This window comes from Schistocerca piceifrons, chromosome 8, assembly GCF_021461385.2.
Source record: "Schistocerca piceifrons isolate TAMUIC-IGC-003096 chromosome 8, iqSchPice1.1, whole genome shotgun sequence".
NCBI lineage: Eukaryota > Metazoa > Arthropoda > Insecta > Orthoptera > Acrididae > Schistocerca > Schistocerca piceifrons.
In genome coordinates this window covers 408,454,684-408,478,998 of record NC_060145.1, presented here as the reverse complement: position 1 = coordinate 408,478,998, position 24,315 = coordinate 408,454,684, and the positions used below count along the sequence as shown (strand labels likewise).

The 24,315-nt window shown below is 41.4% G+C and overlaps 1 protein-coding gene across 1 annotated transcript in view; it reads left to right on the top strand.

Annotated features, from left to right (window-relative positions):
• Positions 1–24,315, top strand: part of LOC124712391 (acid sphingomyelinase-like phosphodiesterase 3b) — a 104,692-nt gene that overhangs the window by 73,116 nt on the left and 7,261 nt on the right. The window contains exon 4 of the mRNA XM_047242687.1: positions 7,826–7,953. Within this exon, the coding sequence (XP_047098643.1) occupies positions 7,826–7,953 (128 nt within the window). The remainder of the gene's footprint in view (positions 1–7,825; positions 7,954–24,315) is intronic.

Sequence of the window (24,315 nt, the reverse complement as noted above, 5' to 3'; positions counted from 1 at the left end):
GAAATCACCACTGATTATCAACTCGCAATCCATTTTATCTACTTTATTTCGCAAAAAGTTAAAAATTTCCATATGATCAGTAAACTGTAGCAATAACTTACCTCATTAATTGCAGCATTAGAAAAAACATGTACTCAACTGAAACTTCCTGGCAGATTAAAACTGTGTGCCAGACTGAGACTCGAACTTGGGATCTTTGCCTTTCACGGGCAAGTGTTCTACCATCTGAGCCACAAAAGCACGACTCACACCCCATCCTCACAGCTTTACTTCTGCCAGTACCTCACCTCCTACCTTCCAAACTTAACAGAAGCTCTCCTGTGAACCTTGCAGAAGTAGCACTCCTGAAAGAAAGGATATTGCAGAGACAACTTTTCTAAAACTGATTTTATACATGAGTGCACAGAAACAGAAGCAAGGAAGATGTCACCAACTATAGACCAATATCACTAATTCCCACCTATAGTAAGATATTCAAAAGTATTATACTATCTGTCCTAACAGCCTTTTTCACAAAGCACAAACTGCTTGTAGATTTTCAGAATGGCTTCACAAAAGAGCTAAGTACAACAACAGCAGTTACACTGTTCTTCCATGAAGTTTACTGTCTGTTGGACTAGAGAATGCAGACTGCAGGTATATTTTTAGACCTGACAAAAGTACACTCCTGGAAATTGAAATAAGAACACCGTGAATTCATTGTCCCAGGAAGGAGAAACTTTATTGACACATTCCTGGGGTCAGATACATCACATGATCACACTGACAGAACCACAGGCACATAGACACAGGCAACAGAGCATGCACAATGTCGGCACTAGTACAGTGTATATCCACCTTTCGCAGCAATGCAGGCTGCTATTCTCCCATGGAGACGATCGTAGAGATGCTGGATGTAGTCCTGTGGAACGGCTTGCCATGCCATTTCCACCTGGCACCTCAGTTGGTCCAGCGTTCGTGCTGGACGTGCAGACCGCATGAGACGACGCTTCATTCAGTCCCAAACATGCTCAATGGGGGACAGATCCGGAGATCTTGCTGGCCAGGGTAGTTGACTTACACCTTCTAGAGCACGTTGGGTGGCACGGGATACATGCGGACGTGCATTGTCCTGTTGGAACAGCAAGTTCCCTTGCTGGTCTAGGAATGGTAGAACGATGGGTTCGATGACGGTTTGGATGTACCGTGCACTATTCAGTGTCCCCTTGACGATCACCAGTGGTGTACGGCCAGTGTAGGAGATCGCTCCCCACACCATGATGCCGGGTGTTGGCCCTGTGTGCCTCGGTCGTATGCAGTCCTGATTGTGGCGCTCACCTGCACGGCGCCAAACACGCATACGACCATCATTGGCACCAAGGCAGAAGCGACTCTCATCGCTGAAGACGACACGTCTCCATAAGTCCCTCCATTCACGCCTGTCGCGACACCACTGGAGGCGGGCTGCACGATGTTGGGGCGTGAGCGGAAGACGGCCTAACGGTGTGCGGGACCGTAGCCCAGCTTCATGGAGACGGTTGCGAATGGTCCTCGCTGATACCCCAGGAGCAACAGTGTCCCTAATTTGCTGGGAAGTGGCGGTGCGGTCCCCTACGGCACTGCGTAGGATCCTACGGTCTTGGCGTGCATCCGTGCGTCGCTGCGGTCCGGTCCCAGGTCGACGGGCACGTGCACCTTCTGCCGACCACTGGCGACAACATCGATGTACTGTGGAGACCTCACGCCCCATGTGTTGAGCAATTCGGCGGTACGTCCACCCGGCCTCCCGCATGCGCACTATACGCCCTCACTCAAAGTCCGTCAACTGCACATACGGTTCACGTCCACGCTGTCGCGGCATGCTACCAGTGTTAAAGACTGCGATGGAGCTCTGTATGCCACGGCAAACTGGCTGACACTGACGGCGGCGGTGCACAAATGCTGCGCAGCTAGCGCCATTCGACGGCCAACACCGCGGTTCCTGGTGTGTCCGCTGTGCCGTGCGTGTGATCATTGCTTGTACAGCCCTCTCGCAGTGTCCGGAGCAAGTATGGTGAGTCTGACACACCGATGTCAATGTGTTCTTTTTTCCATTTCCAGGAGTGTATTTGACTCAGTAAACCACAGGTCACTTCCAAAAAAACTGAAGTCATATTGTATTGGGGATCCACCACCAAATCTTCTGGGTCATAGAGATTTGTGTTATGAAATGTTTGTGCAGCATAAATACCTAAAACATATTCTCTATATTATAATGTAATAAATGTATGAAATAGATATAATATGCAACATCTGCAGTATATGACATGTTTTGTAAATGCAGTTATTGTCATACCATTATTTATGACATTTGCAAACGCCATTATTGTGATGGCTCCATGGTCAGATAGGATGCATATATACATGTCACCTGTCAGAGTCCTATCTAGATGTAACAGTGGTCCCATATCACTCCAACTGCACTCCACCCACACTATTACAGAGCCTCCACCAGCTCGAACAGTCCCCTGCTGACATGCAGGGTCCTTGGATTTAAAGGTTGTCTCCATACCCGTACACGTCCATTAACTTGATACAATTTGAAACAACACTCGTCCGACCAGGCAACAAATTTCCAGTCATCAACAGTTCAATGTCAGTGTTGATGGGCCCAGGCGAGGTGTGAAGCTTTGTGTTGTGCAGTCATCAAGTATACAAGTGTGGGCCTTTGGCTCTGAAAGCCCACATCAATGTCGTTTTGTTGAATGATTCACACAGTGACACCTGTTGATGATCAAGCATGGAAGTCTGCAGCAATTTGCAGAAATATTACATTTCTGTCACACTGAATGATTCTCTTCAGTCGTCATTGGTCCCAGTCTTGCAGGGTCTTTATTCCGGCAGCAGCGATGTTGGAGATCTGATGTTTTACCAGATTCCTGATGTTCATGGTACACTTGTGAAATGGTCGTATGGAAAAATTTACACTTCATCTCTATCTCAGAGAGCTATGTCTGATCACTCATGTGCTGACTAGAACACCATGTTCAAACTCACTTAAATCTTGATAACCTGCCATTGTAGCTGCAGTAACCAATCAAACAACTGCACAAGACACTTGTTGTCTTATACAGGCATTGCCAACTGCAGCACCATATTCTGCCTGTTTACATATCTCTGTATTTGAATATGCATGATTATACCAGTTTCTTTGGTGTTTCAGTGTAGTTCATCATGAGCTTTCTCCATTTTCTCAACTTCTTGAACTGAGGTAGGTATGTCATTCTGTAATGTAACTTTTGTGCTCACTGTACTGAATGCATATCTCTTTACACTCTATTGTGCCTTTTCACACAGCAATACATCTGCTTTCTGTCAGCTGCATTTGTAATGCCTGTGATATACTCTTACTGTCTACCTATCTTTCTAATGCCCTTTATCCAGCCAATTTTGGGTTGGGATTGGTATGGTATGTCTCTGTTTCATGGAGAACCAGCCATAAGCATATATAGGCTATTTTTACAGGAATTTTAAAGTTACTGCCAGCATCCCACTCTCTCCCCACCCCCTCATGGAGGAACCTGTGTGCCCTTTCTGTCTGTATCTGATGTAATAACTTGGTCAAATGTGACATTATTTTTCTAAGTGTCTGAGCATCATGTATGAGGCAGACCATGGGAACCAATTCAGTACTTCCATAGGTGGATTTGGAAAAATCAAGAAAACCAAGTCCAGACCTTGAAGCAGATTCGATCTAGGGCTAGCGTGTCTTCACATATCCTATAAGCGGATGCTTTAACGTGCTCAGCTACCTGGGTGGATCTATATTCCATCACTATCAGTATTATCTCTTCACACAGTAATTCGTCTCCACCTTCTTGCTCTGAAATTTCTCTGAAGTTTCAGTCAGGTACTCATAGTGTTTCAACTATTCTAATGACACTGACTCTCATTCTGATTATTTTTAATCTTAAACTTCTAAGTTTCCAGCATTTAAAGTGAGAAAAATCATTTTAAATTCCTATTCTTCTGTGTAAAGCTACTACTTTTATCACCTTTTTTGCTTTATTACTCTTACTCTCGTGGTACTGTGAAGAGATATGCAATTCAACCTGGATGTTGAAATGAGTCCTGATATTAGGAATTTTGTGCAAGCAGCTCTCCTCCTCTTACTGGCCAAATACTGGTGATAAATTTTTTCTCTTCACCATAATTTGAACTGGCTAGCTCAAAATTGAGTCGCATAGCATAAGCATTTATTAACAACCTTGGCTTCCTAGACGGAAACAGGTTAACTGATTGTAAACAATATATGATCTCTTGTGCACAGTGGATTACCATATGCCTAATGAATGAACTGTATGTACTAGGGATATATGCCTTTTCACAAATGAGTATGTTCTTTGGGTGTTTAAAGCAGTTAATGGAGTCAAGACAGAAATGTGCCGCTTAACCACAAAATGTTTTGGGAGAAAAATTTTGTGTGCATTTCTAAAATAAATTACTTTATTGAAAACTACAAATATGAATTAAATTTTAAGTTTTCAATGAAAACAATTAATTATTGATCAAATTATTTAATTGGATAGATAAAAAATCTACTCACCAAGTGCCAGCAGAACACACACATAAAAGACTGTTGTGATTGGCCAGCTTTCAGAGCCGGTGGCTCCTTCTTCAGGCAGAAGAGTTGAAGGGGAAGGAAGAAGGGTGAAGGAAAAGGACTGGGGTGGTCTAGGAAAAGGGGCAGATTTTGGGAAAGTCATCCAGAACTACGGGTCAGGGGAGACTTCAACACTTCTGCCTGAAGATGGAGCCACTGGTTCCAAAAGCTTGCCAATCGCAGCAGTCTTTTATGTTTGTGTTCTTCTGCTGCTTGGTGAGTAGATGTTTTATTGATCCAATCAAATAATTTTGAATTTTCAGTATGGTTAAAAACTGAACAAGTCTCTGTCAAACAATATACACAAAACTTTTTTTTAAATTTTTTTTTATGTAACAGAATGCTTTAAATGAGAAGTAAATGTGCTACAAAAAGTCAGATGGCAGGTGTTTGGTTCTGACCAGAGACTAACCATGTGTAACTCTGAAAAGATATACTAAATCACTTATATAATGCTTTGGCAGTAATCTAAGAAGTCTACAAATTCAGAGCAGATATTTATCAAATTGACTGATTCAGATGCTTTTTCATCTTATTGAATGGGTTCCAACTTGAGGGGAGTAAGTTTTTAATTGCTCTGAAACTGCATATTAACTGTCAAAAGAGTGTAGCAGGCTGAAGGTTGCACAATGATCTGCAGTGACTTCATATTTTGTACTACATTTTTGACTGAAAAATTACTTGTATATTAATGATGAACTTTCTTTTCTACTCTACACAGTTTGCTTTCCAAACTGATAGTATTGCAACATATCTTTTCATAAGTTATTTATTTCTTATTTATAAAAATTCTAATTAAATGATAACTTTCTTGAAAACCCATACTTCCCAACCATTGTGACACTTGAGTTTGAAATTTGGCTCAAAGCTGTGTACAACCTTTCTCTGTAATGGTGGAAAATTATGGCACCCCACAACATCACCTTTGGGCTCAACAATGCTTCAGACAGAAAGGTACTGACTCATGGGGAAAAAAAAAGGACCACAGCTCAGAAATTGATGTGACATGTTAGATGGGTTAATGATATCACACTGGCACCAAACCTTACCCCAATTCTGCGCAACACCACCATGGACATACTACATGAAGAGAGGGCTGTCACAGTCCCTCTTACCCAAATTTCACCACTTCTTTTGATGCCTCTGTGATGGAGGCTAGAACAGTGGCGGTGCACAATGTTGAGATCGCGTGTTTTTCTTATGAGTGACAAAGGAAAACATTCCAGACACACTGCCACTCACAACTGGTGCAAAGAGGCTGCAGGTAGTGGCATAAACAGCATCAATGTAACCGCCCCTTTCCCTGGGGCACTGATTCTCATACACAGACATTTCGTGGTTGAAAACGACAGTTTGTAGTGTGATGAGCAGCAGGAAGACATTCTTCAGAACCTTTTACACTGTTGAAACCCTCAGACTTTTCACCCCTCTAAGGACATTTTGGGGCTGCAACCCCATCAAACATGGTAGCAGCCATTTTGAGCAAATTATGACCAGAACTATTGTTCTAGAGTGCAGGCTGGAACCATACAGGGACATTCAGACCATTCAGTGATATTTGAATGTGATCCAAAGCAGCTAAGGGTGCTTATTCGTTTCCACCACTCTTATTTTGTGTCCTCTAGTGACATGATGATGGCAGGACGTGACTTTGACACATGTGTGAATAATAAAACATTAAAGGGTCTCTCTAAGAAACCCCTCCCCCCCTCAACCCCCCTACCCAGTTTGGCAAAACCCTTGGTGGTACCTGCCCACCTTAATTGAGAATTCTGAAAGTATGCCAGTAGAGACAAAACCATTGCCAAAGGCCTAGGCTTTTGCAGACTGGCAACCCATTCTATGTTCTTCAGTTCTGGATGGCCTACTACCAGGCTCAAGAGCAGCAGTGTAGCAGCAAAAGAGCAGCAGCATAGCCTGTCTGCAGGTGCCTGGTACCCTTGTCACCAGTTTTATCTGTGCAGGTACATTGTTAAGGTGTTTAACAGAGGTAGGTGGATAATGGCACTGAGGGTTTTGCTGAACTGGGGTCCGAGAAGGACCCCTTTCTGTTTCATTCATGGATGGATGGGTGAGTCAATGTCTCCCCCCCCCCTCCCCCCTCTATCCCACCACAGGACAATGCAAAGTAGGAGCACTGAAAAAACTTAAGCACCCTTTGCTGTTTTAGATCACATTCAAATATTGTCAAATTGTGTTAAACATTTCCTAGTAGTTGCAACCTATATATGACAGCAAAAATTAAGGTTGTGCTGATCTCCAAAGGGGTCCAATCATGTCTAATGGAGGTGCAGCACCACATTTTCGTTAGAGATGAGCTGAAATGTCTAAGGGTGTGAGCAGTCTCGAAGATTGTTAAGAATATTGTCATGTTGCTCATTGCACTATCAACTGTCATTTTTGACCACTAATTGTGTGGGAATCAGTGCCTCAAGGAAAGGGATGGTTTCATTGAGCTCCTTTATGCCACCACCTGAGGCCTTTTGATACCAGTTCTGAGTGGTGGTGTGTCTGGAATGCTTTCCCTGGCTGCTAATAAGAAAACTGTGTGATTTTAACACTGTGTGTTGTGGTTCTAGCCTCTGTCACAGAGGTGTCAAAAGAAGGGGTGAAATTTGGGTTAGAGGGGCTGTGGTGATCTTTACATCATGTGACCTGTCACCTTACACATCACTTGAACCACTGAGCTGTGGCCTTTTTCTTCACAAGCAACACCTTGCAGTTTGAAGCATTGTTGAGCCCAAGGGCAACACTGCAGGGTGCTTTTGCCCCATTACAGAGGAAGGTTATATGCATCTTTGAGCCAAATTTCAAACCTATGTGTCACAATGGGAGGGAGGGGGGGGGGGGTGTATTATGGTTTTTTGAAAAAGTGATCCTTTAAGTCTGCTCTTCAGTCCATTAAATTAAAAGGCAAGCTTTATTTCAAAGTTGTGTACACGTATTGTTGTGGAACAATAAGCACCCTACAGTTAAATGGAGCAAGACTGTCACATACAAAGTCTAAATTTCTAGAAAAATTGTGAAATACTTGACAGAATGAGGTACTTGATTCTTTTATGGATCTTGTTTGACATTATAATCATTATTGTTATCATTTTTCTTGTGAATTATGTAAACTGTGCAAAACAAACTGTCTTAATATTTTATATTTTTAGTAGTAGATTACACCTGTAATATTATTAATTCCTAATTATTTTTTAGAGTTCCCAGTTTCTTGGCTGTTACTTGCACCATCTGTAGCTCCAAACTGTGTTAAAACAGCTGCAGAAATCTGTATTTACACTAACCCTGGAGCTCGTCTTTATAAATATGATAAAGAAACACTTGAAGTAAGTTTTTTGTGATAACAATTGAAAGAAACTTAGATGTTTAATTTGCCTAGTAATAGAAATAGTGCCAAACCCTTTGGTGTGCAATTTCCCGTAACCCTCCAAAACTAATTGCAGACAGGCCACCTCTGTAAGATCTGATCTCTAAATGTTTGTCCACGAATTTAAATGAATAACATGAAAATTATGGCCCTAGTAAAAGTTCTCATAGTGGGGAAATTACAAAATAAGCATCTCACTCAGACTAATGCCATGTACTGGAGCAATATGATTTCGACCTGATTGATAACATCTTCCTGGACACAGATAAAAGGGTACAACTTAAAGAAAATGAAGGGATTGAACAAAAACAGTGGTTAAATTCAATAATCCAATTTATTCAAAAACACAACTATGGGATCAATGTAGAAAATGAATACTCAAAGACCTGTGACAGTTATATCTATCCAAATTTGCATGAAGATTAAATGTAGAGCAGTATTATTCTCTTATCAGTTAAATTACTTCTTGTCCTCTTAAGAATTTACTCTCTCTTGATGTTCAGATAACTGACAACTATTTAATCTTGTAATTTTTTATCAGAACTGTGACTGGATGTTGGTGACTAAAATCCAAAAGTCCACACATTCATTAAAAGTGCAAAAGGAGATGAGGCAGGTGACCGTCCTGGATTCCAGATTCCACAAGTGTAAAATGAAACTGAACTACTCTATCGGTGCTCTGAATTATGCTCACCGTAAGTACAACTGGGCTGCACCAAGCTCTGCATTGCAGATTTGCTGCTCCCTTCATGAAGATGGAGTCCTCAGCATCTTTATGTGACTCAAAATATGGCAGCCTCTATTGCACTGGTACACTACATGGATCAGGACACCCTCATGTCCTACTGGAAAATTGAACTGGACACTCTCACATCCTATCACTGAGTCAAAGCAGACACTTTTGTATCCTATCAAAAAGTGCTTCTGTTGCAGTGCTCACTTATGCCACACAAATTCCTTGCCACCAAAAGGTGCCATTCACCAAACACAAAATTACTAACCACTATAGGCCAATTACAAGGATTCCCTCCAACAGAGAATCCTGCCAATATTAGAGCATCTTTTCCAGCCTCCAGTGACAACTTGAAACTCAACACTGCAATTTGTTGTCACACATTCTCCTGCCATTGTTCATAGCCTTGCAATGGATCAAAAAATTCAGAGAGGAATGGCATGAGGCTAGAGTTTTTTTTCTGTTGCTTGTACTTGTCACAGGCAGCAGGTGCTAATCTTCAGAAGAAGTCACAAAACACGGGAAGGCACCCCTGACTCTTGCACGTGGCACTGTATCACCCTTGGCCACAAGTAGTGGTGTGGGAGGATAATGCTTTCTGTTCCCTGTGGGTTTAAGGAAGCTCACTTCCAAGAATCCTACACCACCCAGACTGCAGTCCCATCCACTAGTTACTGACTTGCTTAGCCAAAGCATTTCCTGTTGCTCTGTCTCAATTCCACTACTCAGCACATTTGCATGCACCCCAAGAATCATTCGTAATCCATTAAAAACCATCACCAGGTTAATAAAGAGAGATGTGCAAATTATACAATGCACCCTGCTGCTAGTCCCAATATTTTATAATATCAGTGACATTTTCTATAGCAGTTTTCCTGTTGTCAGCCTCAGAATGATAAATATATCCCAATTTTTGATGAAATCAGAATGCAAAATGCTTGCTATGTCAATAGAACACTTTGATGAGTCGGATCTTGATAAGATTTCCAAATGGTGTAAAGATTGGCAACTTGCTTTAAATTTTCAGAATTGCAAAACTGTGCACTACTCAGAACTCTAAGATATCCTATGACAATAGTATCAGTGATTAGGAGTTGCGATCAGTAAAAGGGAATAGTTAGAAAAAAATCTTGAAATGTTTTCAACTGATTTATCTCACATTCTTACATGTTACTGTAATGAACTGTAGTTTTAATACATTACAGCACTGGAGGCCTTATATTGAGTAACACATTCTAAATGTGTGTCATATTTGGCAACCTGTGCTTCTCAGTCTGTTACATCATACGCACCAACAAAATTTCATGTATAAAACTCATGATGCCTAAAATTTTGCCAGAGCACTGATCCAAGAGAGAGACAAGAATTTTTTTATCTGTCATAACTGTGTTCTGTGTAACACATAATCATTCTTAATAAAGTACTGGATAAGGGTCACACTTGTTACAAAAATTAAAATGTATCTTCATACACAGACTGTTCTACAAATGACAACAAAAAGCAATTGTGTATTAATTTAAACTGTAAAAAAATGTGTTACTCATTTAAATTAATTACACAATTCAAATTATTCCATTTAAATCAAGATTTTCTTTATATTCCAGTAATAGTGATCCCAAAGATCCTTTCATAAATACTTCATTATTTATCAATGAAAATAATCAATGTTCGAAAATACACTCCTGGAAATTGAAATAAGAACACCGTGAATTCATTGTCCCAGGAAGGAGAAACTTTATTGACACATTCCTGGGGTCAGATACATCACATGATCACACTGACAGAACCACAGGGACATAGACACAGGCAACAGAGCATGCACAATGTCAGCACTAGTACAGTGTATATCCACCTTTCGCAGCAATGCAGGCTGCTATTCTCCCATGGAGACGATCATAGAGATGCTGGATGTAGTCCTGTGGAACGGCTTGCCATGCCATTTCCACCTGGCGCCTCAGTTGGACCAGCGTTCGTGCTGGACGTGCAGACCGCGTGAGACGACGCTTCATCCAGTCCCAAACATGCTCAATGGGGGACAGATCCGGAGATCTTGCTGGCCAGGGTAGTTGACTTACACCTTCTAGAGCACGTTGGGTGGCACGGGATACATGCGGACGTACATTGTCCTGTTGGAACAGCAAGTTCCCTTGCCGGTCTAGGAATGGTAGAACGATGGGTTCGATGATGCTTTGGATGTACCGTGCACTATTCAGTGTCCCCTCGACGATCACCAGTGGTGTACGGCCAGTGTAGGAGATCGCTCCCCACACCATGATGCCGGGTGTTGGCCCTGTGTGCCTCGGTCGTATGCAGTCCTGATTGTGGCGCTCACCTGCATGGCGCCAAACACGCATACGACCATCATTGGCACCAAGGAAGAAGCGACTCTCATCGCTGAAGACGACACGTCTCCATTCGTCCCTCCATTCACGCCTGTCGCGACACCACTGGAGGCGGGCTGCACGATGTTGGGGCGTGAGTGGAAGACGGCCTAATGGTGTGCGGGACCGTAGCCCAGCTTCATGGAGATGGTTGTGAATGGTCCTCGCCGATACCCCAGGAGCAACAGTGTCCCTAATTGCTGGGAAGTGGCGGTGCGGTCCCCTACGGCACTGCATAGGATCCTACGGTCTTGGCGTGCATCCGTGCGTCGCTGCGGTCCGGTCCCAGGTCGACGGGCACGTGCACCTTCCGCCGACCACTGGCGACAGCATCGATGTACTGTGAAGACCTCACGCCCCACGTGTTGAGCAATTCAGCGGTACATCCACCCGGCCTCCCGCATGCCCACTATACGCCCTCGCTCAAAGTCCATCAACTGCACATACGGTTCACGTCCACGCTGTCGCGGCATGCTACCAGTGTTAAAGACTGCGATGGAGCTGCGTATGCCACGGCAAACTGGCTGACACTGACGGCGGCGGTGCACAAATGCTGCCCAGCTAGCGCCATTCGATGGCCAACACCGCGGTTCCTGGTGTGTCCGTTGTGCCGTGCGTGTGATCATTGCTTGTACAGCCCTCTCGCAGTGTCCGGAGCAAGTATGGTGGGTCTGACACACTGGTGTCAATGTGTTCTTTTTTCCATTTCCAGGAGTGTATAATAAAATTATGCAATTCTTCACAATTGTTATTTATGTATGGGAATTAGATATACATTGTAATCTCCTTCTGTGCACTCTCTCTATCCATTTCCCCCTGTTCCTCTTTCTGTCCACTGTCTCCTTTCCCCTTCTTCTGTCTAATTGTTTAAATGCTCTGCTGTCATAGTTAAAATTCACTTCAACAAAGGAAACAAAACTGCACATTTCCACAACAGCATTTTCTTTCTTGCAGTTGGTGTTGACTGAAAATCTGTAAATTGTTGTTTTGAAATAATTTACATCTTATGTTTGCCTAAATGTTTATTAAAGTATCATGCAAAAATTTGAAGTAAATTGATCAACAAATTTCCAAGATTTTTACTAACAACATTTCCCTACTATATACAAGAGGTGTGTGAAAAAAGCAATGATACTCACAACACTGTGAGCAAAATTGGTATGCTGTGTTGTTTTACTTGTGTAGATAGATGTTTTCATCCCTTCCAGATAATGAGTCCAAGTCTCAGCTCCATACAGTTCCTGTGATTTTTCAGAGCACCATCAGTGAAGCTGTGTTTTTGTTGTGTGTTATGAAAATGGAACTGTGGAATTTAGAGCAACGTTATGCAGTCAAGTTTTGTGTTAAACTTGGAGAATCCATGAATGTGATCTTTGAAAAGTTGAAACGTGTCTATAGGGAACACTCCATACCAAAAGCACAAGTTTTTCACTGACACAAATCATTTTTGGAAGGTAAAGTTCAAATGAGCAAATCAAAGATCAAAATCTTGCTGACTTGCATTTTTGACAGTAGGGTTATTGTGCATAAAGAATTTGTTCCACCAGGACAAACTGCCAACCAAGTGTTTTACAAAGATGTCCTTACAAGGCTCAGGAAAAAGTTGAATAAAATGAGACCAGACATTGCAGACAAGTGGATGCTGCATCATGACAATGCCCCATGTCACAGAACCACTTCCATCATGGAATTTTTGACCTCAAAAGGCATCCCTGTTGTTCCACAGTCTCCCCCGCCCCCTCCCCCCAAATTCATATAATCTTAGCCCTTATGACTTTTGCCATTTCCCAAAATTGAAAAAGATGATGTTGTTTTGGACTCTGGAGAACATTCAAAATAATGTTAGCAATGTGTTGAAATCCTTACCAACTGAAGCCTTTCAGCATTGCTGCCAAGACTGGGAACTATGATTCTGCTAATGTATAGCTGCCAAATGGAAGTACTTTGAAGGGGACGATACTGTTGTTTGAAAAAAATAAAAACTTTACTTTTCTCACACATGTTGTATACAGTAGATCATACACATTAAACAAATATATAGCCTATACCCATCCAAATGTTTAATAGATTATGTGTAAAAATTTTAAGTAAATCAGTCAAGAATTTTTCAAGATTTTTGGTAACAATGTTTCCTTTACTATAAAAGTATGTAGGCCATGTCCATGCAAATATTTATTACATGATTGTGTAAAAGTTACAGGAATTTGGTCAATAATTTTTCAAGTTTTTTAGTAACAATATTTATCATTTATATTACAAAAATATGTAGTCCATGTCCATCCAAATGTTTATTACTGGACTGTGTAAAAATCTGAAATAAATTGGTCAAGAACATTTTGAGAGTGTTGCTAACAACATGTCTGTCTCAATGTTTATCAGAGTATCTTGTAAAATTTTAATGTAAATCAATCACAAATTTTTCAAGACTTTTGCTAAAACATTCTAGTTTATATATTACATGCATGTTTATTTATTGTATATATTAAAATATGTAGCCTTTGTAGATCTGAATGTTCTTTAGAGTATTGTGTAAATGTATGAAGTAAATCAGTGAAGAACTTTTCAAGATTTTTGGTAATGATTTCCCTTTACATACATGTATATTTATAGATTATACATATTAAAATATATAGCCTACATATGTCTGAATTTTACTAGAGATATATAAAAATTTGAAATTAATCAGGTAAGTACTTTTCGAGATATGTGCAGACAACATTCTATGACTTATATTTAAATAGTAGTACATGCTGGATAGATAAAAAAATATGCTCATCAAGTGCAGGAAGAAAAAAAACACATGTAAAGGATATAGAAATGTGTATGCTGTAACCGTTATATGTGTTTTCTCCTGTGATTGCTTGGTGAGTAGAATTTTTTTTATCTATCCAATTGTATTCTACAGCATTATTTGTAACATTTTGTCTGTCAGAGCTTGTTTCCACATTGCTTGTAGGTATCACAGACAGCAATTATATCATCTCATTTTCAATTAATTTGTTTTCTTAATTAATGTTGAATTACTATCCCATATACTGCTTTTGTAGAATGGAAACACGAAGAAACTGGTAAACATGTAAAATAAAATGTAGATTAAAAGAGACCCTCTGTATGCAAACTGTATTGTGAAAAAGTCCTCGAAATCTCAGAAACTGAGATTGTGTCCAAAAAAAACTCTTATTTTATGTGTGTACAGATCTCCTGTTAACAATATAAGTGTTTTCGTCAAACAACTAGTCACTGCTTTAGGCAAACTCAAGAAAACTGGAAAAACAGTGGTACTGTGTGGGGATTTTAATATTGGTTTTCTAAGCCATAGCCCTCACACACAGACGTTCTTGAATATGCAATGTGTGTGTGATTGTTAGCTCTCCAACACTTGTAACAAACGCTAGTGTAACTCCTTCATCAGGTATGTGTAAACATGGACAAGTATGCATCAGAAAACTTTGTTACCAGCTACAATTACCACATTTCACAATTAATCCTTTAACTGCTCTGGACCTGTTAACATGTGCCTTTGTACCTGTCCCTGTGTGCTCTGAATGTGTTTACATGTGCCACCAGTCCTTCAACCTGGTACTCTAAATATGTCTACACGTATAAACATTCAGAGTACCAGGTAGAAGGACTAGTAGTGCACGTAAACACGTTCAGAGCATACAGGGACAAAGGCACATGTGGTAACACATCCAGAGCAGTTAAAGGGTTAATAACCATTTCTGTAAATCAAACTTCAACCAGTGTGCAGTATAGGCCCCATAAAAGGAGTTACAGTCAGAAAAGTACTGAAGGCTTCCAGTACCTAATCAGGGAACACTCTCGTAGAGAAATGTATGAGTCCTCTATTAGCAATGAAAAGATGGAAATTTGTTTAAAGATTTTCAAACATAGCTTTGATATAGAATTTCCAAAAAGGAAAAAGATTTCCAAAAGTACAGACTGGATTACATCTGGCATTAGAGTATCTTGTAAAAGGAATTGAGAACTTTTTCTGGTCTCAAAATCTGACAGCACTCAAGAACTTCTTAGTTATTTAATAAAAAACGAGTTAGTATTGAAACATGTCATAAAAAAGGCAAAAATTAAGGAAAACGACAAATATATTATGAAGTCATCTAATAAAACTAAGATCATGTGGAAAGCTGTGCAGGATCTTATGGGGAAGAAGACAACTCACAAAAATACTGTGATATCCATGATGGAAAAAAATGTTACTAATCCAAAGGCAATTGCAAACAACTTCAATTCTTATGATACAACTATTGCTGGAAAATTAGAGAAGGAAAAATATGGAAACCCATCCAATACTATACTGTAAAAAACTTTCATATATCAAAATAAATGATATATCCATGTTCCTTAGTTCATTAGACCCAGCTGAACTCCTAAATACCATTCATTCACTGAAGAGTAAATGTTTGGGTGATACTGATGATATTCTAGATTATATCACAAAAATAACAGCAAGATACATCTCTATCAAGTGGTATCTTCAGACAGCAACTGAAAATGGCAAAAGTAATGACCCTATACAAAAAAGGTGATTAGCAATGTATGGGTAACTATAGATCGGTGTCACTACTGTCAGGGTTTTCGAAAATTATTGAAAAGGTGATCCTTTCATAACTAACCATGTTATTCAACAAGAATGATATTATTTCTGAATGTCAACAGGACTTCAGACCACAGCAGTCAACTGAAATAGCCACTTTCAGCCTAATAAACCATGTCTTAAATCTGGTGGACAACTACAGAAATATCTCAGGTTTATTATTATATCTAATAAAAGCTTTTGATGTGACTGATCATTCTGTGCTGCTGAGAAAGCTTCAATAGAACGATACAAGAGATGTGATAAATGACTGGATTAAATTGTATTTGGAATGTCACTCTAAGTAAATTTAAGTTACATACATGGATGGCAATTAACTGAAGGTACACCTTTTGGAACCATGTGGACTAAGTCATGGGGTTCCACAGGGCTCTACTCTAGGTCCATTTCTTTTTTTTGGTATGCATTGTAGTGGATGGGTACCAGGTGGTGCCATATTAAAACTCGGCGAGAACTTTCCAAGTGATTTATTGTTTTCAACTTCAGTGCCCTTGTTCCTCTTGGTCTGCGGAAGCACCCCAGCGGTCCATGCAATGCAATGCTGTGTCGAGCTGGCCTTGTACACCAGTGGAGTTCCAGCAATGGCAGGATGGCTGCACCAGCAGCTGACACAGCAGCCACCACCCTCATTGTCTCAGCGCTGCTCTGCCGGGAGCCGTAGATGAGCCCCACTGCTGCTTCTTCCTCACTAGCATAGCTGAGATCCGCGATCCGGCATCTGAATCTGTGGCCCTTGCCTCGGGATATCTCCGGTGTGTGTCAGGAGCTGAGACAACTGCCCACGGTAGCAAACCAAAGAGTGGCCTGCCACTGGCTGGCTGTGGTGGACCCCATGTCGGCCTCAGAGGTTCGAACCAACAACCTGACGTGGACTGGGACACTGGCACCCCATCTGTTGCTGCGTGTAGCCCAGTGGTGTGACATGCCCTGCCGTCCAGCAGAGCTGCCACACTTGAATGAATCTTGTTAGAAAACAGCACTTATCTATACTCGGCAGTGTGCCTCTGTTTTTGCCAAATGCGCCACTTCATCACGTACACATAAGACACTAGGTTGGCCAGTGGGCCCCTTCTGCCTGTGACTTGCGCCATGAAAACTGCTGTGTGTGCCCTCTCCAGCAGTTCTGCGCCCCTGTGGCCTCTATTTGCCTTCATGACTGCTGGTATGCGAACTCACTGCAATCCAGCCTGCACCTGGCTGTAACTTGTACTCTGAATATCGTACAAAACTAACTTAACCTATCCTTTATGGTGGTGGCACTACAGCATTAATGAGTTCCCATAAACAAATCAAAAATTATAATGATGTTATGGTTTGTTAATGTTATTGGTTGTGAGAAAAATAAAGATAAAAATCTATATTCATGACAAAACATAGGCCTCTGTGCACTGGAACTAGTTCAAAATGAAATCACAACAAGCAGCTTGCTGTCTACAGCTAACAAATGTGTAGCACGATATCAATGTTTCACCTGAAGATGAGGGTGTAGACTCTTGATATCCATTGTGGGATGAAATAAAAGATCACTGGCGTGAACAATTATTTTATTTAAACTTTTATTGTCGTAAACAGTCACCGTTCCTAACAACAGTCCAAAATGGATAACATGAAATTACATTATATTTAAAATTAACATTGAATCATTATCCCATATACTTCTGCTCAAAAGAAAGTTTACAGTTTTGTACAAGCATTGATACACTTTCTTATTAACAAAATCCACTGATCACTAGTATTACATTTCATGTTGTAATGTCACTGATGATGCTTTTAATCACTTGTGACAAAGCGAGTGGGGATATTTTCACTTCCCCTCTTGTTTTGCCATCTGCCTCCTTAAAATTCATTTTTTCATTTCTAATTCCCATTAACATACATGAGTATAACCTGCATTTTCATAAAGGAGAAAGGTTGGCCCTCAGTTTTAAATAATATAACACCAGGTCTAATTTTGTGCTTAGTTTTATAATGTAATTAATTTTCTAATTTATTTTGACTATGCCTAGTTAGTATCTTTTGTTACAGGGTGAAATCAGTAATTATTTCGTAATTTAAATTCTAATGTTGACTTATAATCAAATATAAATTATGTACTAATTATAAACATCTGGAGGAACAACTAATAGTATTCTTAAAAGATCTATTTGGCTCTATTCGAAAACATGTTAGCAAAGCTATCTCTTAATTAATCCCAAAGTAATTAACAGTTTTGTCAAAAGTATTGTTTGCATAATGATATCTGCTAATTTCAGCATTTAAACAAATAATTTAGCCTAACTATTGCAGAAGAAGAAACTGTTAAAAATACGGAATTTTTCAAAGTACTCCGTTAATTTAATGAATTAAGTTCTAATTGTAATTTCTGTAAATTAAATCAAACAATGTGTAGTTAGAGTGCCTATTATTGTGAGGATATATAAGGGCCAAATTTTTGGTCCTCAGTCAGTCAGTCCACCACTGAATTTGAGGCGAGGAACCTGTATTAGTTAGATCAGCAACAATGCATTACCTTAAATGTGAAATAACTGTAACACTAATATGCCATGTGTTAAAACAGTGAAAGTGTCTGTTCAATTTATTTGAAAGAATGTGAAATGTGTAGCTAGGTTTTTACTGCTCGTAGATGTTCAACAGTAAAATATTGTAGCAGTATGTTGAAGTTTGCCTGTAACCTATTAATGAGACTTATCAAAATGGCCAAATAACTGTGTAATGTTTTGGGGAGGGGGGGGGGGGTTGTGAACAGTGAAAGTAAAGAACTGCAAACACAAATGTGTGCACCTGTCGGCTACGTCATTAAAAGTAGTTAGTGTTGACCTTCCCCCCCCCTCCCCCCCCCCCCCCACCTCATTTTTCGGCCAGTATACAGTATAGCAACAAAGTACGTCGACACTGAGGACAATCAACAAATCAACAAAGAAATAAAGCAGGCAAATGTCACACATTCACATAAAATCATACATACTTAATTATGTATTGCATTTCCATATGATTCTATGAACATAATGCACTAGATTTCATGATATTTAATCCACAACCATAACTTCACCATCATATTATTTATTGTTATTTCTCTTTATATCTCATAATAATTCACAGTCATCATGAGCAACACATTAATTCACGAAGAATCATAACACATCATTATAATTGCATCTTCTCACAATAATTCCTCAACAGTTCTAATCTGCAGTCATCTCTCACCTAATGGTAAGATTATGAGAGCAGTTATTAACATTCATCTCATCATTATGTTACTGCAAACAAAATAATATGAACGTCATTAAGGTGAATATTTAACATTAATATGAAAAGGGAAGTTACTGTTCACTGTATAGTGGAGATGCTGAGTCGCAGAGCACAACAGAAAGGCTGTCATAAATACAGCTTTCGGCCAGTAAGGCCTTCATCAAAATTAGAAGACAGACACACACACATACATACTCATGCAAATGCAACTCTCACACACGTGACTGCAGTCTCAGGCAACTGAGGCCACACTGCGAGCAGTAGCACCAATGCATGATGGGAGGGGTGACTGGGGGAGGGGGGGGGGGCATGGAGGAGGCTGGGAGGGATAGTAGGGTAGGGGTGGCGGACAGTGACGTCCTCTTGAGTAGCATGCAGGGACGTGGTGAAGGTGGGTAGAGCAGCTATGTGTGTTCGGGAGGTTAGACAGAGGGTCGGGAGGTTAGACGGACGGCAGCGGCGATGTGTGGGGGGGGGGGGGGGGGAGGCGATATCAGAAAAGGACAGAAGTAAAAAGACTGGGTGTTATGGTAGAATGAGGGCTGTGTAGTGCCAGAATGGGAACAGAGAGGGGGCTGGGTGGGAGAGCACAATGACTAATGAAGGTTGAGGCCAGGAGGGTTACAGGAATGTAGGATATATTGCAGGGAAAGTTCCCACCTGCACATTTCAGAAAAGATGGTGTTGGTGGGAAGGATCCATATGGCACAGGCTGTGAATCGGTCATGAGGATATAATATTTGGCAGCGTGCTCAGCAACAGTGTGGTCCACTTGTTTCTTAGCCACAGTTCGTCAGTGGCCATTCATGTGGACAGGCAGCTTGTTGGTTGTCATGCCCACATAGAATGCAGTGTATTGGTTGCTGCTTAGCTTGTAGATCACATGACTGTTTTTACAGGTAGCCCTGCTTTTGATGGGATAGATGATGTTTGTGACTGGGCTGGAGTAGGTGGTGGTGGGGGAATGTATGGGACTGGTCTTGCATCTAGGTCTAGAAGCAAGTACTTGCATACAGATCTCTGGCTTTAACATAGAACATACTAGCTCCTATGTTCTTACAGAAGACTGATTGTTAATAATTATTAGAAGCATGATAAAAATTACTGGCAAACCACCATCTTTGGAATCTGCACTGTCAGAATTGCACCAGTGAACAGAACAAAGGATTGCCACAGTGGTGGCCACAAGGCGGGGAAAGACGACTGGATGAACTCAATCCCAAAGGACGATCAACTTGAAACATTCACACTTAACTTCTTTTCTCCTTTCCCTTGGCATACTTCGTCATTTGTCTGGGACTGCTGTGCACAATTCTGAGCCGTCCCCAGTCGGCCCGGCAGACACCGACCCAGCCGAACTGCTCCCGGACTCAAACCCTCGCCGAACGGCGGCTCCACCACCCCACGATGGTTACTGTTTGTTTGCCTTCATTGATGCAGGCGATGATTAGACTGCCATCCACCTCCTGCAGACACCCAGTGAAGAGCAGACAGAGGGGCCCAACCAGGCCGGCATTCCTTCACGGGTAGAAGTGCGGGTTCGATAACAACACCTATACGCGGAAGGCAGGATGTGACATCACCAGAGCAGACACAAAGGCCACTGTGCGACAACCTCCTCCAGCGTGACTGCGCTCATCTATAAATAGTACAGGCCAAAGAGTCTACTGCAGTAAACACGTGAGTCAGTCGTGCTACCAACATATGGTTTCTAAGTAAACCAAAGACAGAACTCGCAATCGATAGTGGGTGCACTACGGGTGGCAGTTCAAACGAAAGAGCTTCATAAAATACCAACCCTGAACAACCGCGGAAAAACGAAATAGAAGTGAAGCAATAAGAGACACTGTCAATTACCAAAAATATTGGCTCCACACGACACTCAGGAAACGAGCCATGGAGAGATGGAGGAAGTACACACAGCTAAACCTCCCCCGCCCAAACCATAACCCCCGGGTAGACGTGAGTAACTGCAAGCTCGTTAACCCATTTTAATCTGACTAAGATGGACCCGGAACTGCTTCCTGGAAGCAGTTTCCTGGACCAGCAAGGTGACTGGACCCAGCATCCTTACAATGGTACAGGGACCCAAAAAACGAGCAGTAAACTTACTTAACCTGCCTGTTCACTTCTCCCATCCCGGATAATTTCTAACGTAGACTTGATCCCCAAGCTTTCCTTCAAACTTACGTCTATGATGATTATAACGAATTGCTTGTCTACCATGGGCCAAGATAATATTTTGCCTTGCCCGATTCCAATTTCTTTTAATTACTCTATGAGTAATAGCATCTGGGAACAACACCTGTATTTCCCACAAATTAGAGAGGTGCGAATTGATGGAATAAGAAAATATCACAGAAGCCAGGGTGGCCTTCAAGGCTTCATGCCTGGCGGTATTAAAGGTGAAACTCAGCCACAGCAGACTTTCATACCACTTCCCTGGAGAATCTTGGTGATAAATTATCAGTGCAGACTTTAGATTATGGTTAACCTGCTCTGCGAACGATCCCTGGGGACAATACGGGGTTGTGGTGATATGTTTTATCCCGCTAAAAAACTGAATCTCTTAAACTGGTCTGAGAAGAATGCTGGAGCATTGTCACTAACCAGCTTTTTGGGAGGACCAAAACTACTGAAGATATTAGTTAGGTGGGCCACGGTGATTAAAGCTGTCATACTCCGACTGGGGATTAGCCATATGAAACGAGAGAAGGCATCAATAACTACCAATATATATTGATTGCCTTTCCTGGTTCATGGGAGGAGGCCTACATAATCAATGAAAAGCTTGTCAAGAGGATACAGCTCACGCTCGGAGGTAAGAAATCCCTGTTGTCTAGAGTTCTTGGGTTTGGCCACACAACATTGTTGACATTGCTTCATTGCTTCACCATTTGTCTTACATCATGATCTAATGATGGCCACATAAAATGTTCCTTAATTTTCTGCAAGGTTTTATAAACCCCCAGGTGACCCCCCACTAAAAAATCATGAAAATAAAGGAAAACGGGCCACCTTAAGGACTCGGGAATGCAGATTTTAAATGCCTCCAAATGCTTAAGCCTTCCACACACAATGCCCTTTTTAATGACATAGTTATTTAACTTTTCTCTGCTCTCGAGGCGTTTCTTAAATCTACCCAACTTAGGATCCTTCTCTTGATGAGTTTCCAGGTTATCAAAGAGTTGTGGTATCCCACCTAATACTACACAGCTAGCTCCTTCCTCGACCTCTTCCTCATGTGCAGACTCCTGATCCATCGACTCATTAAACATATGGCTCAGTGCATCAGCAAGTTTATTATCTGCTCCCTTGATATGTTTCACCTTAAACTGAAAGGTGGAAATGTGTATGGCTCACCTAGCGAATCGCCTGGTCTTGTGTGGCCTTGCCAACACCCAACTCAGGGCCTGATTATCCATTTCAAGTTCAAATTCCCTATCTTCTAAATAAAAGGGGTATTGCTCCAAGGCAAAAAGAACTGCAAGAGCCTTGCATTCGTAGACTGAATAATTACGCTCGGTATTACTCAATCTATGCGAAGCATACGCCAAGGGTTGCCGACCTCCCTCAACTTCCTGAAGTAGGACCACAGAGATACCCATATTTGAAGCATCAGTCTGGACAATGAACTTCGTAGAAAAATCAGGTACTCCCAAAACAGGGGGATTAGCTATGGCTTGTTTAATTTGCTGGAAGGCAGCCTCCTGGGAAGGTCCCCACACGAAATGCACCCCTTTACGGTGTAACTCATTTAAGGGAGTCGCTAACTGGGCAAAATTAGGTACAAAACGTCTAAAATAATTCGCCACACCAATGAATCTAGCAATTCCCCTCTTATCCCTGGGTGCTGGCAGTTCTCTTAATGATTTAGTCCATTCCTGGTCGATCCGGACATTATGCTCTGAGACAATATGTCCCAGAAACGAGACCCGCTCTCTAGCTAAGGTAACCTTCTTTGGTTTAATTGTTAACACAGCCTTCTGCAAACGCTTGAAAACCTGTTGAATATGTTCTGGATGTTCTTGAAAGGTATGACTGTAGATAACCAAATCGTCCAAATAATTATACACACACTTCAACTTTAGATCCCCTAAAACATTCTCAAGAAGGTTCGTTAATACAACCGCTCTGGTAGCAAGCCCAAAGGGAACTCGATTAAATTCAAACAGGTTTCAGTCTGTGCAAAAGGCGGTCACATGCTTATACTGTTCGGCCAAAGGGATCTAGTAATATGCTTGGTTGAGATCAACTACCGTGAACCAGTTAGCCCCAGAAAACCAGGTAAATGCATTATGTAGATTGGGTAAGGGTACTGACTCGAGAACTACCTTTTCATTAAGCCTACGATAATCAATAACTACTCTGAAATCATTGCCCTTACCCTTGGGAACCAGGGAAACTGGAGAAGAATAGGCAGACGTGGAAGGTCTAATTACGCCTTCACTAAGCATCTTATCTATTTTCTACCTCAAAATCCTAAGTTTTGGAGGGGATAACCTATAGGGTGACTGCCTGACAGTGGACAAATCTTTTAAACAAATCTGATATCCCAGAACCTGAGTGACTACCAAACGATCACATAGTAACTCGGGGAACTCCTCCAAAACCTTCCCCAGTTGAACACCTTGTTGATAGGATAAGTTAGTTAAATCAAATTGCTGGCTTCCATGGATCACCATAGCGAATCCTGGTCTTCTAATACACCATTCACATTCGCAGAGACTAAACCTCTGCCCAGGAGCAAACTTGAAGAAAAAGGTATGACCTGAACAATCTAATACCAGACCCGTCTGATTGATAAAGCCACATCCCAGATTTAAGTCAAATGGTAAATCTTTGACTAAGACAAAACATAGCAACCAGAAAAATCCATCTACAGAAAGACTGCCCTGGACCCAGCCCTGCAGAGGTAACCATTGGCCATTGGCGACCCGTCATCTCTGAGCAGGATCCGGTACTGTCCCAAGCTTCAAAATATGATGAAATTCCAAAAACCAGTTAAGATTTAACAAGGAAAACGAGCTTCTCGAATCAAGCAGTGCACAGATCGGTTCTCCACCTATTCTGGAACAAATATAGGGTGACGCTATCAAGGATGGAGCTACTATCCGAGCACACCAAGATTTGTTCTAACGTAAGGGCTTGCGCCTCATCTTCTGGCATAATTTATCTGAACGCACTAACCGTGGTTGGGAGCAATCTCGGATCAAATGGCCTACAGCGCCACAGCTGAAACATCACTGAGGTTGCCCTTTATTAATTCTACTCACTTACATCCCATTGGCCCCCTTACTTCTAGGTTCCTTATCAACCTTTGGCTGCAACCGCTGCGTTTCA